The 15,016-nt window shown below is 42.0% G+C and overlaps 1 protein-coding gene across 7 annotated transcripts in view; it reads right to left on the bottom strand.

The window, feature by feature from the left end:
• The window catches only part of depdc5 (DEP domain containing 5, GATOR1 subcomplex subunit), an 89,777-nt gene that overhangs the window by 53,708 nt on the left and 21,053 nt on the right, over window positions 1-15,016 (bottom strand). For 6 of the 7 annotated variants that reach the window (XM_089007413.1, XM_089007412.1, XM_089007410.1 and 3 more), the window contains 9 exons: window positions 12,464-12,542; window positions 12,319-12,380; window positions 12,160-12,229; window positions 12,018-12,090; window positions 11,835-11,938; window positions 11,688-11,762; window positions 7,170-7,304; window positions 221-282; window positions 82-152 (listed from right to left, as the gene is read on the bottom strand). In XM_089007413.1, the coding sequence (XP_088863539.1) occupies window positions 82-152; window positions 221-282; window positions 7,170-7,304; window positions 11,688-11,762; window positions 11,835-11,938; window positions 12,018-12,090; window positions 12,160-12,229; window positions 12,319-12,380; window positions 12,464-12,542 (731 nt within the window). Of the gene's footprint in view, window positions 1-81; window positions 153-220; window positions 283-7,169; window positions 7,305-11,687; window positions 11,763-11,834; window positions 11,939-12,017; window positions 12,091-12,159; window positions 12,230-12,318; window positions 12,381-12,463; window positions 12,543-14,911 lie in introns of all 7 variants that reach the window. The other variant, XM_089007414.1, reaches the window with a different exon arrangement.

Genomic DNA, 15,016 nt, shown 5'->3' on the forward strand with positions numbered 1-15,016 from the left:
CATAAAGGAGATGTTTTTTTTATTTATTTCAGTCTATTTTTACATTTTAAAAACAATTAATGAAATGAAGTAATGTCTTGCCTGTGGTTGATCCAATGAGGAAGATTATAATCATTCCCCACAGAAGAGTCATGTCTCGATTTATTGTGCAACTATGGAGTAAACGTCAAACTCGTGAATAAATATACTTTTGTACAGCGTCAGTGAATTTGGGTTTTACCTTAAAGAGCGGTACTGCATGTAATGGCTGCTCTCCCATACACACCAAGTCAACACCAATACCTATAATGAAATATATAAATATATAGTTTATTTGTAGGATGAATTAAACATTTGTCTAAATGGCATAACAAAAGTTAAAGGACAACCAACGCCTCCGGACAAGTTATGTCCGTAATTTGTAAAATCACTTCAAATGACTTCTACTGAGCGTGTTTTACAAACATCCCACAGCATATAGCTATATTTTACGTTTTAAGACTCTCGCTGAATATTCAAATATTGTTTTTGAGTTGGTGACGATTCCTGACATCACGTTATGGAAGGAACACCCCTGACCGAGAAAGCGACACACAATGCATTTTGCGGTACTTTGATTGGTCTGAAAATTTCGTGTTGATCCGTGTTGATGGCGAAATTAGAAGGAAAACACAAATAACACAATGGTGAATCGTTGTGTGTTGCACCAAGACTACTATTTGATATTTGCTGACACAAATTCCCAGCAGACATATCGGACCATTTCCAACGGAGCTTTGGCGCCATCTTTTGCATTTTCTGGGAAACTACATGCTATCCTTGACGGCTCGAATTGATATGGGATGACCCCTTTAATCGATTGCAAACATTTATGCTGTCCTCTTCAGAACTATTAGAATCATATTCATAACTGGATGAGTAACAAGAAAGAATCTTCTCTGAATCTGAAGCCATTAGATTTTTTTGATTCTCGAGCAAGGCAAGACGTCTTGGTGTGACGTCAGGAACAAGGGAGCGGGACCTTCTGAAACTGGCCATTTCCGGTTTCATTTTGAGGTCGTTTTCGGACACTTGAAGTCATTTTTATTGGTGTTTTTCATTTGACTAAAAATATCAGCCTGCGTGTTTTGGGTATTTTAGATGCTATAAAACGTTTTTGTGATGTCAGTTACGAGACAAAAAAAATGTGTCGGTTGTCCTTTAAAGTAATGAGAACATTGTAAGAAAGACAAGACACATTGTGAAAAAGGCATAACAGATTTAAAAGACAAAATGTGTGAGAGCAGGGAAATGTGTTCGTGGAAGTGTATGGAGTGAGGAACTCATTGCTAAGCTGCCGGGTGCAGTGCAGTAACTTAGTGTCAAGGAGACAAAGGTGAAGATGACCTCAGCCTCAGAACTGTTCTTCAGTTCTTGACCTTCAACAAATTGTTCTGTTCTTCTTTTCCTTTCGGCTTTGCCCTTCAGGGTTCACCACGGCGAATCAGTGTCCTCCATCTAACCCGATTTATATTTTGTTATTTGTTTATTCATCATTTGTAAAAGGAACATTAAATTCACAGATTTGTTTCTTAAATACTGCTTAAAGACAATTACCAGTGTTTGAAATAGCATCTTCCCGGTGGCCCGGGGCGTACAACTTTTATATCGGGTGTACAACTTTCAAAACGTCTCTGCCCAGATGGCCGACAAACTTCAAGAAAAAGGAAGCGTTTTTTTTTTTTTTTTCTAATCAAACGTTTGTTTTATTCAATGAAGCAAAAGCCTCAAACCAAACGCTACAAGCCACATGGACTCCTCTTTCTCAGCAGCTTTCAAAACTCTCAAGTACACTTTTCAGTCAGCGTGTAGTCCGAAGCACGCAACAGGCTTCTGATTGGCTGCCGGTGTCGCGTATGCAAATTGCCAAACGAACGTTCGTTTGGCAATTTGCATACTCGGCCTGCTTCGGACAACACCCTGACTGAAAAGTGTACTTGACAGTTTTGAAAGCCGCTGAGAAAGACGTTTCCACATAGCCTTGAGCAGACAACACAACGCGAACATTGCATTGCGCACCATGACGACAAACGACAGCTGGATCAAAATCTTCAGGGATATTAACCATAAAGTAAGCAAGGGAGCATTTGTGGTAGGTGCTACCTTAATTTTAAAAAACAATCATTTAGACTTCGCAACAATGTTTTTTTATTGGCCTTTTTTTTTTTTTGCGATTAGTCGTCCTATTGTGTTTCAAGTTGCGAGAAATGGGGCAGGCAACTTTATGGCCGGGCCGGCAACTTTTCAGAGTTATCCGCCCTGTCCACTAACTTTTTTCATGAGATTCCGACACTGCAATTACTAAGAAAGGCAGGAAACTGGAACACATGTAATCATATAATCAATGGAATTCAATGGAATTCAAATCACAGGTCAGTTTCCCATAAAGTTTATCATCTAGGATGCAGCCAGTTGATACATCCATTGCACATACTGTATACTGGTGCCTCTACTGATGAACGTCTCTTCATTCAAAATTTTCATGTTACAAAACCGGAAAGCAGGAAAAAAATTGCCTCTCGTTGAACTTCAAGATACAATTGGGAAAAATACGGTATGGCCTGCTGCTAATCGCAACTCAGTTTCCTAAATGCAACATATGTATACCTGCTCTACCAGTGGCTATTCCCAAACATTATCCTCACATCCCATTAGCTAAGAGGACTTATATCGTATGCATCTATGTGTGGAGATCGATCTGTGTCAATGCAGCATCATCGTCATCCGCCCCTCATGCCATGAGGTGTTCCGTGTTTTAGATAAATGTGAATCACCCAGTAAAAAGTGTTCACCAGTTGGGTGATTGATCAAAACGCTACTTGCTTTTGATAATTTCAAAGGATTGTTAAAACTTAACCTAAACAAACGTACTTGGTTTAATTCTTTACAAAACACCAGGCAAAAACTCACTTTTGAGAGAGAATGAATTAAGGAGAACAATAACAAATTATCGTTTACCATCCCCCCCAAGCAGTGAACAATAAGGGTCTGGCTGATGAGCTAAATACATTCCTTTGCCGATTTGAAAAGGACACACCCATTTCCCATGTCTGCCCACCATTGCAGTTTCTCTCTCACTATTGACAATTTGACCGTGTCTCCCTCCCATCAGGTCAAAAGCTCAGGTGTCATCCTTGACAGCACACTATCTTTCCACTCCCATATAAATAACTTAAGCCGATCTGCGTACGTCCACCTACACAATATCAATTGTCTTCGCCCGTCTCTCACTCCTCACACTACTGCTATCCTTGTTCATAGTCTTGTCACCTCCCGCATTGACTATTGCAATTCACTTCGCTTTGGTGTCCCTCAGAAACTTCTCCACAAACTTCAACTCGTCCAGAATTCTTCAGACCGGATCATCACAAGAACCTCATCCTTTCACCACATCACCCCCGACCTCCAAGAGCTCCACTGGCTCCTGGTCAAATATAGAATCAACTTTAAAATTCTTCTTTATACATTTAAAGCTATCCATAACCTTGCCCCCCCTACCTACCTGACCTTCTTCAAATTTCTATTCACTCTTATTCCCTCAATCCTCTTCCTCCTACCACCTTTGTGAGACAGTGTCCCCCTCCTGCCTGAAAGCCTGCACTGACCTGCTGGCTCCGGTTTTCAAACGAATCTTCAACAGATCCCTGGAGCAGTGTGAAGTCCTATCCTGCTTCAAACAGTCTACCATCGTCCCAGTTCCAAAGAAACCAGCACCTTCGGGATTGAACGACTATAGACCTGTTGCTCTGACGTCTGTGGTCATGAAGTCTTTTGAACGCCTCGTGCATAATCATCACCGAACCTCTCCTGGATCCTCTTCAGTTTGCCTACCGGGCAAACAGGTCTATGTAGGATGCAGTCAACATCGGGCTGTACTACATCCTCGAGCATCTCAACAACACAGGAACCTACGCAAGGATCTTGTTTGTGGACTACAGCTCTGCGTTCAATACCATCATCCCAGAACCCCTCATCCCCAAACATCTCCAGCTTGGTGTGTCCCCTACGATCTGCCAGTGGCTCCTTAGCTTCCTGACAGGACGAACTCAACAGGTCAGACTGGGAAAAACATCATCCTCAACACGAACCACGAGCACTGGAGCCCCGCACGAATGCGTCTTCTCTATCTACACAAACGACTGTCAAAAAGCTGTTAAATTCATAGTTTGCAGATGAGACCGCAGTCATCCGTCTCATCAAAGACGGCGACGAGTCTGCGTACCGACAACCAGTGGAGCAGCTGGAGCTCTGGTGCAGCCGTCACAACCTAAAGCTGAACACGCTCAAGACGGTAGAAATGATCGTGGACTTCAGGAAACATCCATCACCACAGCTGCCCGTCACACTATCCAACTGCCTCGTGTCAACCATCGAGACCTTCAAGTTCCTGGGAACCAGTCTCACAGGACATGAAGTGGGAGGTCAAACCAACTCCATCCTGAGAAAGGCCCAACAGAGGATGTACTTCCTGAGGCTGCTAAAGAAGCATGGCCTGCCACATGAGGTGCTGCGACATTTCTACATGGCTGTCATTGAATGCATCCTATGTTCTTCCATCACGTTTAGTGGACAAATGGACAAAAATCAGACTTCAACTGACAGTTAGGACAGTGGAAAAAAAATCATTGGCAACGCCCTACCCACTTTCGAGGACTTGCACACTGCAAGAATCCAAACAAGGGCGCGGAAAATCCTATTGGACCCTCCGCACCCTGCCCACCCCCTTTTCTAGCTACTCCCCTCAGGCAGGCACTACTGATCCATGCGCACCAAATCCAGCAGACATTTAAACAGCTTCTTCCCCCAAGCCATTCACTCTTTAAACAGTAACCCAAATAGAACTGTGTTGTGCATCTTTGCAATTTTTTGATGATGATACTAGTGCAGCGTGTTCTACCGGAAACTAATTCATTGTGTGTTCTACAAACTTGGCAATATAGAAGATTCTGATCATCAAGAGCCTGAAGACCAATCCTGCCACTGAGGTTGCAGACATCTTTAATGTGTCCAAACGTCAAGTGGACAGGTTGAGACAAAGATTTGAAGAAACCGGTGACGTTCAAAACAAACCAAGGTTATGCAGACCCTGTAAGACAACTGTTCGAGAGGACCGTTTGTTGCTTCACCAGTCCAAGGCCAGCCCTTTTTCAACTGCAGCGGAGAAACCCCTGTATCTACAAGAACAGTTTGTCGAATTCTCTCCCGCAGTAGTCTCTATGGCCGAGTTAGTGCTCAGAAACCAGCATTAAACAGAAGACAACGAAACAATCGTGTTGCATTTGCTCAGGCCCACAGCTTGGAGAAAGGATGGACAGTGGAAAAGTTACAACACCGTTCTTGAAACTATTATACTTATTTGAAAGAAAACAATATTTCAATTTCTTAAACACATTTTGGGCCTGAAAAGAGGTTTTATTTTATTCGGAAGTACAGCATTGCATTGTAAAATAACAGTAAAAAAACCTGACTACTTCACCTATCGCGGGCTATTTTTGGAACATATCTCCCGCGATAAACAAGGGTTCAGTGCAATTAATCATATTAGAATTAAGGAAAATGAGTACAGTGGTACCTCGGTTCTCGAACGCCTCACAGTTCGAACAAATTGGAGTTCGAACAAAATATTTGAGATATCTTGCTTCGTAGTTCGAACACCAATCGATGCGTGAGTGCGTACGCAAAGGTGGGGTGCTGAGCGGCGTACGGTGTATCGCTCTCTCCGTGAACAACTGTTGTCGCTTGCGGGCATTCTGCGTTTTGGTCTCGCGTTTAATATAGGTGCACGAAGAATTTTAGCCCCTAATCATGCCTCCAAAGAAAGTAAGTGTTGCTTAAAGTGACAAAAGAAAAGTAGTGCGTACAACTATTGCATTTAAGAAAGAAATAATCGCAAAATATGAAGGAGGTGTGCGAGTGTCTGATCTGGCGAGGGAATACAGCATGGCGAAATCTAAGATCAGTACGATATTAAAGAATAAGGAGGCTGTGAAATCTAGTGATGTGGCTGTGGGAGTGAGAGCAAGTGTCATTGGATAGATATTTTAAGAGAAAAGAACATCCTATAGCCGAGTCATCCGTAGCTGTCACGTTCTGAGTGAGAGTGACGGCAGCTGACTCGTCGGAACGTAGTGGAATGTTTGGCATCCCAAAGCAGGCGGCAGAGATGTCCTACCAAAGCAGGATGTTTATTCACAAATAAAAGAAAACACAGCGAGTAAGAAGGCAGGGGGTGATCCGACCCGCTTACTACGCCAAAAAGCAAATGGCACACGAGGATGCAAAATTACGCAATCCCGGAAGATGACATAAATTTATTGGATGCAGGGAAAATACCTCGGACCGGATACAGTCGCGCATCGAAGGAAGAGTCCAGGCACGGTGGCGAGTTGAGTCAATCATCCGTCATTGGCGAGGTGATCGCGAACCGTATAAATGCCGCGTGTCCGTGATTAGAGAATTGACAGCAGGTGGAGAACGGCCGGCAGAGGCAGTTGTACGCCCCGGGCCACCGGGCAGACGCTATTTCAAACACTGATATTCATTTAATCAGAGGTTAGCCCGGCAGGGTTGTCTTAACTCTGGCCCTCGAATGCCAAAGTCCTACATGTTTTCCAAGTCTCCCAGGTGTGTTGCAACAGGGAGACTTGGACAACATGAGGACCGGAGTTTGACACCCCTGGGTTAGCGCGTCAATCTCACAGTGCAGAGGTGCCGGTTTGATTCCAGCTCTCATCTTCCTGTATGAAGTTTGCATGTTCTTCCCAGGCGGGTGTGGTTTTTTCCAGGTACTCCGGCTCCTCCCGCATTCCAAAAACATGCATGGCAGACCCATCCAACACTCTAAATTGTCCCTAGGCGGGAGTGTGAGCGTTGATAGTTGTTCTTCTCCGTATGGCCTGTGAATGGCTGGCAACGGGTTCAGGGTGTCTCCTACATAATGTCCGAAGATGTTTGATAGGCTAGGGTACCCGCAGCAACCCTTGTAATGATAAGTGGATTGGAAGATGGATGATGTCTCTTCTATTTGCAGTGTTTTGATTAGTCATAAGCTGATTGTAGACATTGCAATTTGTTTTGGCACCTGGCGTCGTAGCTGAAAAAGTGGCAGAATCATTGTGTGTAGCATTGTTTGTTTGGACATTTGTACTTACCATTGTCAATCATTCGTTGCTTTGTCAGAATCATGAGCAGACGGTCCACTTCAAACACCCCCACACCTGGCGTAATGACCATTGACATCTGACCGGTCCGGTCAAAGTTTCGATTGATATAATGCTTGTCGAACACTGAAAAAAATGGGAGAGTATCAGCTTTGGCCAAAGCCAAAACGTTATAAGATATTTCAATTAAAATGCCAAATCAAACAAGCCAGCCCGACACTCGGCTCGTCCTCCTCTGTGCAGAACATTGGTTGGTCATTACTAATGCCAATTTACAAGTGAAAACAGGTTGAAGACCAACTTCCAGCATCCCGATCCAAAAATTGGCATCTCATGGACGATGGGATTGTCTGTCAAATAGACTTTTAGGATGTCTTCATCACCCATATCATGCACGGAGCCGAGTGTTGGACAGGACAAAACTGAGAAGTTTGGGTCTGACAGCGAGGGTCCACAAAGGGGGATGTGTTTGACCTCGGGTAACATGCAGTTTTATTTTATGTATTTATTTTTTGCTGTCCAAGAATGATGTACAATTGCACCTCCACTACATGAGGGGGCAGTAGTGTTCTCAGTGGCAGTGAATGCGCAGTCGGCATTTGGTCAGTGTTTAGTGGGCACTGAGGATACGCGCTTTGTGCACAGCACTGAGTAAGAAGCGTGGACACAAAGTCGACAGGCGAAGTGAGACGAGGATAAAAAGACAAGTGCAAGTCTCCCAAAAACTAAGACGAAATATAACGCAGCATATGTATTGTTTGGCTTCACTGTGAAGGTGTGTTTATTGGATTTAAAATGTTGGCAGCGGAAAGCATGAACCCAAATTCATTCAATAACAACCGACGCCTCCGGACAAGTTGTGTCCGTAATTTGTAAAATCGCTTCAAATGACTTCTACTGAGTGCATTTTACAAAGATTCCACCGCATATAGCTATATTTTACCTTTTAAGACTCGCGCTGAATATTCAGGAAGTCTTCGAGTTCTTTTCGAGTTGATGACGATCCCCACGTAATGTCATGTTTGGACCGCCCCTGACCGAGAAAGCGACACACAATGCATCTTGCAGGACTTTGTTTGGTCTGAAAACCTCGTCTTGATGGCGAAATTAGAAGGAAACCACATACATAATGCGATGGTGAATCATTGTGTGTTGCACCAAGACAACTATTTGATATTCGCTGACACAAATTCCGAATAGACAAATCAGCCCATTTCCAACGGAGCTTTGGCGCCATCACTTTGCTGCTGTGAAATGTAAATTTCTCCACTGTGAGACTAATAAAGGCATATCCAATCCAATCCAATCCAATCTTCTGCATTTTCTGGGTGCTACATTTCTGACCAGGGAATAACTTCTTTAATCTATTGCAAATATTTATGCTTTCCTCTTCATAACTATTTGAATCATATTCATAACTGGATGAGTAACAAGAAGGCATCTTCTCCGAATCTGAACTCTCCTTTAAAGGACAACCGACACCACTTTTTTGTTTCCCAACTGACATCAGAAAAATGTTTTATAGCATCTAAAATACCCAAAACACGCAGGATGATATTGTTAGTCATAAAATAAAAATGACTTGGTGTCCGAAAACTACTTAAAATTGAACACGAAAGTGGCCCGTTTCAGAAGGTCCCGCCCCCTTGTTCGTGAGGTCACGCCAGGATACACCGTCACCAACTGCCATGCTCGAGAATCAAAACAATGGCTTCAGATTCTGAGAATATGCTTTCTTGTTACTCATCCAGTTATGAATATGATTTAAATAGTTCTGAAGAGGAAAGCATACATGTTTGCAATTGATTAAAGAATTTATTCCGTGTCATTTTGAGGGGGGAAATGTAGCACCGAAAAGAGGCAGAAGAGGGCGACAAAGCTCTGTGGAAACAGGTTGATTAATTCCTTACAATTTTTGTCAGTGAATATCAAATGGATCCGTGATTTTCAGCCACTGTGCCGCAGCACACTAGTGTTCCGTGAGAGATCGTCAGGTGTGCCGTGAAAAACTATCCAATGCCCCTTTTTCAAATTAAAAATTTTACAAACATTTATTAATCATTTTCTGCCAATATTATGTCATTGTCCTGTGTCCGTGCTGAAAAGACTGGGAGGGTAATTTAATATGCGTCCGTGTGGCAACACGTCACCGATTGCCTCTTTCCTGCGAGATGGTTCGTGGTGTGCCGCAAAAAATTTCCATTGTAAAAAAACATGCCGTGGTTCAAAAAAGGTTGAAAAACACTGAAATAGATGCTCGGTGCCACACACAAGGATTCACCATTGCGTTATTTATGTGTTTTCCTTCTAATTTAGCCATCAACACGGATCAACACAAAGTTTTCAGACGAAAGAAGTATTGCAAAATGCATTGAGGTGATGGACGGTATGTCCTTTATCGCTGAGGTGCGTTCCTTCAGTAGGGTGAGGACTCGTCACCATCTGAAAAACAAGACCTCCGGAATATTCAGCGCGAGTCTTACAACATAAAATATAGCTATATGCAGTGGAATCTTTGTAAAATGCGCTCAGTAGAAGTCATGTGAAGCCATTTTACAAATTATGGACACAACTTGTCCGGAGACGTCGGTTGTCCTTTAAGGTGTCACAAGACATTACACCCCTATCATTTTTCTTTTGTGCATACAATACTTTGTTTTATCTTTTGACCCCCACCCCACCCTTTCAAATTTTGCTGCTGTAGACTGCAAAGTTCCCCACTATGGGACTATTGAAGGCTTTCTGATATGATGCTGATGAGCCGCTTGAGTTTTTTTCCAGCCTAAACATGCAGAATATTAGCAATAATCATCCTGCTTTGGGATTGCTACTAGTAGCCATTAATCCAGACATTATTTTTTATCAGCACAATCTATTTGATAAATTTTGTTTTTGCAGGTTGATTTCTTTTTTGGTTTTATTATATTGTGCTCCTGAGTTAATATTGGTGATCAGCAGAGGTATACTTGTAAAAAATTTGTACATAAATTAGACTATTTATTATACTATTTCTTCCTCGGGGGATTACAGAAAATAATTGAAAACCACCATTGCAGAGTATGAAGGGTTGTTGTTTGCCCCCTATCTCTACAAACCCCATTTTAAATGATGTGGGTGGGTTTGGAACATATACCCACTCTATAAACTTAAAGGACAACCGACACCACCGACACCTAACTGACATCAGAAAAAACGTTTTATAGCATCTAAAATACCCAAAACAAACAGGATGATATTTTTTGGCAAATGCAATAGACCAATAAAAATGACTTAAAGTGTCCAAAACTACTGCAAATTGAACCCGGAAGTGGCCAGTTTCAGAAGGTCCCGCCCTCTTGTTTGTGATGTCACGCCAAGACGTCTTGCCTTGCTCGAGAATCAAAACAATGACTTCAGATTCGGAGAACATGCTTTCTTGTTACTCATCCAGTTATGAATATGATTCAAATAGTTCTGAAGAGGAAAGCATAAATGTTTGAAATCGATTAAATAAGTTATTCCGTGTCATTTTGAGGCATCTGGACAGAAATGTAGTACCCAGAAAATGCAGAAGATGGCTCCGTTGGAAATGGCCTGGGAATTTTTGTCAGCGAATATTAAATAGTTGTTCGGTGCAACACACAACGATTCACCATGGAATTACAGTAAAGTCTCGTTATATCGATATTCAAGGGAGTCCGAAAAAATATCGATATAACCGAGACTATCGATATATCCGACCCTGTTTGCATGTAATTTTCTCCGTGCGTGCATAGAAATAGTATCGATATAACCGGGACTATCGATATATCCGATATCGATATAACGAGACTTTACTGTATTTATGTTGTTTTCCTGCTAATTTCGCCATCAACACGGATCAACATGAAGTTTTCAGACCAAAAATAGTACCGCAAAATGCATTGTGTCGCTTTTTTAGTCAGGGGTGTTCCCTCCGTGACGTGACGTCAGAACAAGACTTCCTGAATATTGAGCGCAAGTCTTAAAAGGTAAAATATAGCTATATGCGGTGGAATCTATGTAAAATACGCTCAGTAGAAGTCATTTGAAGCGATTTTACAAATTATGGACACAAGTTGTCCGCAGGCGTCGGTTGTCCTTTAAGGAAGTGGTCCCCAACTTTCTTGCGCCACGGACCGGTTTAATGTCAGACAATATTTTCACGGACCGGCGGATAAATACAACAAAATAAGACGTTTGTTTTTTACTCATTTTGCAGGCTTACGGTGGGCTAATTTTAGCTGTATGTATCATGTCACCTAGACAAGAGTTTTGATATGCGTCAAGAGTAAGTCATAGACGGATGAAATCTGGTAATTTTTCATTTCATGTAAATTATTTATTCTTTCTGCGCGACCCGGTACCAAATGACCCACGGACCGGTACTGGTCTGCGGCCCGGGGGTTGGGGACCTCTGCTTTAAGGGAAAATGAAGTTGTCTCATGCCCACAATTGGACATTGATTTTCTTTTATTATTTTTTTTTGTCCTCAGAAATGATGGTACCAACCATTAAAAGAAAGGTTGAGGGCTTCCAAGTAGTTTCCCTGAGCAGAGGTTGAATTATATCCAGTGGGAAAGCCATCTACCAAGAAAAAAAGTCTTCAGTGACAGCAAAAGATTCAAAACATAGTTCCAAGTTATCCAAATGTTGTACCTGATTCTTTGAGTCGCACCAAAACAGGATACTGAATAAAGAGATTCTTGACAGTAACTAGCAATGATGTCCACTCATCACGCCTCTCATTCTGAGCAACAACTCTAACCACAAAACAAAATAGACATTTCATTCTGATTTACCTGTCACCTCATTTAATTGAATGACAAAAACAATAAATACCTATAGAAGTCTTCATAAAAATGACCTTCGTGATCTTGTTGGATTGATGTTCTTAGATTCTCTGGAAATTCTTCTGTAAAAGATCATTATTCATGTTGCATTGTGGAGTATTGATGAGCAAAAATTGAGATGAATGTATCACCTTTTGATTTGGCATTGTAGAATGTACGTGAAAAGAGCACGACTGCCACTTCATGACTGCAGTTTTTATCCTTTTAAAAAAATTACAATACATTAAAAATGACTTTTCATTATTTTATACCAAGAATGAAAAAAAGCCAAAACCAAATAACTCTCACACCTTCCACTTGCCAAAAAGGTCAGAGAGGAAACCATTCACAGCCTTCTCAAAGTATAAATCACCTATAAATAAAAAGTTGGGATGAGACAAAAGAAGAACTAAAAACATGTTAAGTGTATGGCAATAAAAAGGCCGATCAACAAACCGTATATGTCGAAGTCCCACATCTCACAGCTCATTTGGATGAAAATGTAAACCATCGCAGATATGGATCTGAACACAACCTGTGTCACAAATTCACAATGGGAAAGATTCACTCTGTTGAATTTGTGTGTATTAAATAGTGATAAACCAATTATTCAGTCATTCATTTGTATTTTCAACTACTTTAAGAAGCGATTGAGACCTTGTAGCATTCTGTTATCAGGTCATTATAATAACTTCTTCAAAGTCGTAGGGAACTCACTGCAATTACTCCTTGGGCCTAATATGTGTTCATAATTTGTAAAATCGCTTCAAATGACTTCAACTGAGCGTATTTTGTAAAGATTCCACTGCACATAGCTATATTTTATGTTTTAAGACTCGCGCTAAATATTCAGGAAGTTTTGTTTTCGAGTTGATGACGATGCCTGACGTGACGTCACGGAGGGAACGCCCCTCACCGAGAAAGCGACACACAATGCATTTTGGGTACTTTTGTCTGAAATCTTCGTGTTGATGGCGAAATTAGAAGGAAAACACATAAATAACGCGATGGTGAATCGTTGTGTGTTGCACCAAGACAACTATTTGATATTCGCTGACAAATTCCCAGGAGACAAATCAGCCCATTTCCAATGGAGCTTGGGCGCCATCTTCTGCATTATCTGGGTGCTACATTTATGTCCAGATGCCTCAAAATGACACGAAATAAATTCTTTAATCGATTGCAAATATGTATGCTTTCCTCTTCAGAACTATTTGAATCATATTCATCAGAATCAGAATCAGAATCATCTTTATTGCCAAGTATGTAGAACACACAAGGAATTTGTTTCCGGTAGAACACACTGCACTAGTATCGTCGTCAAAAAAAACTGCTAAGTGGGGATGAGTAACAAGAAAGCATCTTTTCTAAATCTGAAGCCATTGTTTTGATTCTCAAGCAAGGCAATACGTCATGGCGTGACATCACGAACAACTGGCCACTTCCCGGTTTCAGTTTGAAGTAGTTTTTGGACATTTAAAGTCATTTTTATTGGTCTTTAGCATTTGACTAAAAATATCATTCAATAGCATTCAAGCAGGGCTTTCCAAGTCTCACTGGAACGTTTTAGAGCTTAATGTGAAGTGGTTGTGATGAGAATCAGCACCACCAAATCTGAGACAATGGTTCCCAGTCGGAAAAGGGTGGAGTGCCCTCTATAGGTTTGGGAGGAGATCTTGCCCGAAGTGGAGTAGTTTAAGTATCTGGGAGTCTTGTTCACGGATGAGGGTAGGAAGACGAGAGATCGATAGTCGGATCGGTGCGACGTCTGCTGTGATGCGGACTTTGTACCAATCTTCCGTTGTGAAGAAGGAGCTGAGCCTAAGGGCGGAGCTCTAAATTTACCGGTCGATCTACTTCCCAGCCCTCATCTATGGGTATGAGTTATGGGTTGTGACCGAAAGAACGGGTTCCTGGATACAAGCAGCCCAAATGAGCTTTCTCCCTAGAGTGTCCGGGCTCTACCTTTGAGATTAGGTAAGAGGACCGAGCCTTTTAGAAGGGCACAGAGTCAAGTCGCTTCTTCTCCCCCCATAGAGAGGAGCCAGATGAGGTGGCTCGGCATTTGATTAGGATGCCTCCCTGGTGAGGTGTTCGGGGCATGCCCCACTGAAAGAAGACCCTGGCGACGACCTAGAATACGCTGGAGAAACTATCTCACAGAGCTGGCTTGGGAACGCCTTGGGATTTGTCAGGAAGAGCTGCTAGAAGTGGCCGCAGAGAGGTAAGTCTGGGTTTCCCTACTGAAGCTGCTTCCTTCGCAAAATGAGTTAAGACATTCTAATTAGCACATGTAGTGCAGTAAGTACCCAGCCGTTTCAGACAAAATTCTAACATTTGCAGCACACCGTATGTGTTTTACAGTCCTTCTTTTGAGTGCAGAACAAATATTTTCTCTTCTTACTTGCCCTAGCTGGCAAAGTGGCTGTGGTAGCTGGATTCTTGGGATTATCGGGAGCTCCTTCACTCCCTTCACGTTATTTTGCCATATTTTTAAAGGAAAGACTCTCTTTCATATTCAGGGTTTTCTTCTTCAAAATATGATTCATCATGCTCTGGGTTATATTCAGAATCAGAAAGCCTTTAATAGTCCCACAATGGTGAAATGTGCAATTTCCCGCAGCAAAATTGAAAGGGGTGGGGGAGAAGTCAAAGATAAAACAACGTTTTTTAATAATAATAACATTACATTTTATTTTAAGCGCCTTTCAAAGCTCTAAAGGACACTTTACAGTCACAGACAAGCATATATACTATAATAAAGAAAATACAATTACAAATACAATACAATAAATAAAATACAATTATAAATAGCGACAAGAGATAGAGCTACACAGAAAAGGTGTGTTTTTCACGTGTTTCTTAAGAAGCCTAAGAGCAGTCGGTAGGGACGAGCGGTAGTACCTCTCCTTCTTGCAGCGCGGGTGTAACAGTCTGGCTGAAGGAGCTACTCAGTGCTGTCAGGGTGGACACGAGGGTGTAGGAGGGGCTGTCCATCATAGCTTTTAG

The sequence above is a fragment of the Hippocampus bargibanti genome, linkage group LG11, assembly GCF_051943395.1.
Source record: "Hippocampus bargibanti isolate YZ-2025 linkage group LG11, ASM5194339v1, whole genome shotgun sequence".
Taxonomy (NCBI): domain Eukaryota; kingdom Metazoa; phylum Chordata; class Actinopteri; order Syngnathiformes; family Syngnathidae; genus Hippocampus; species Hippocampus bargibanti.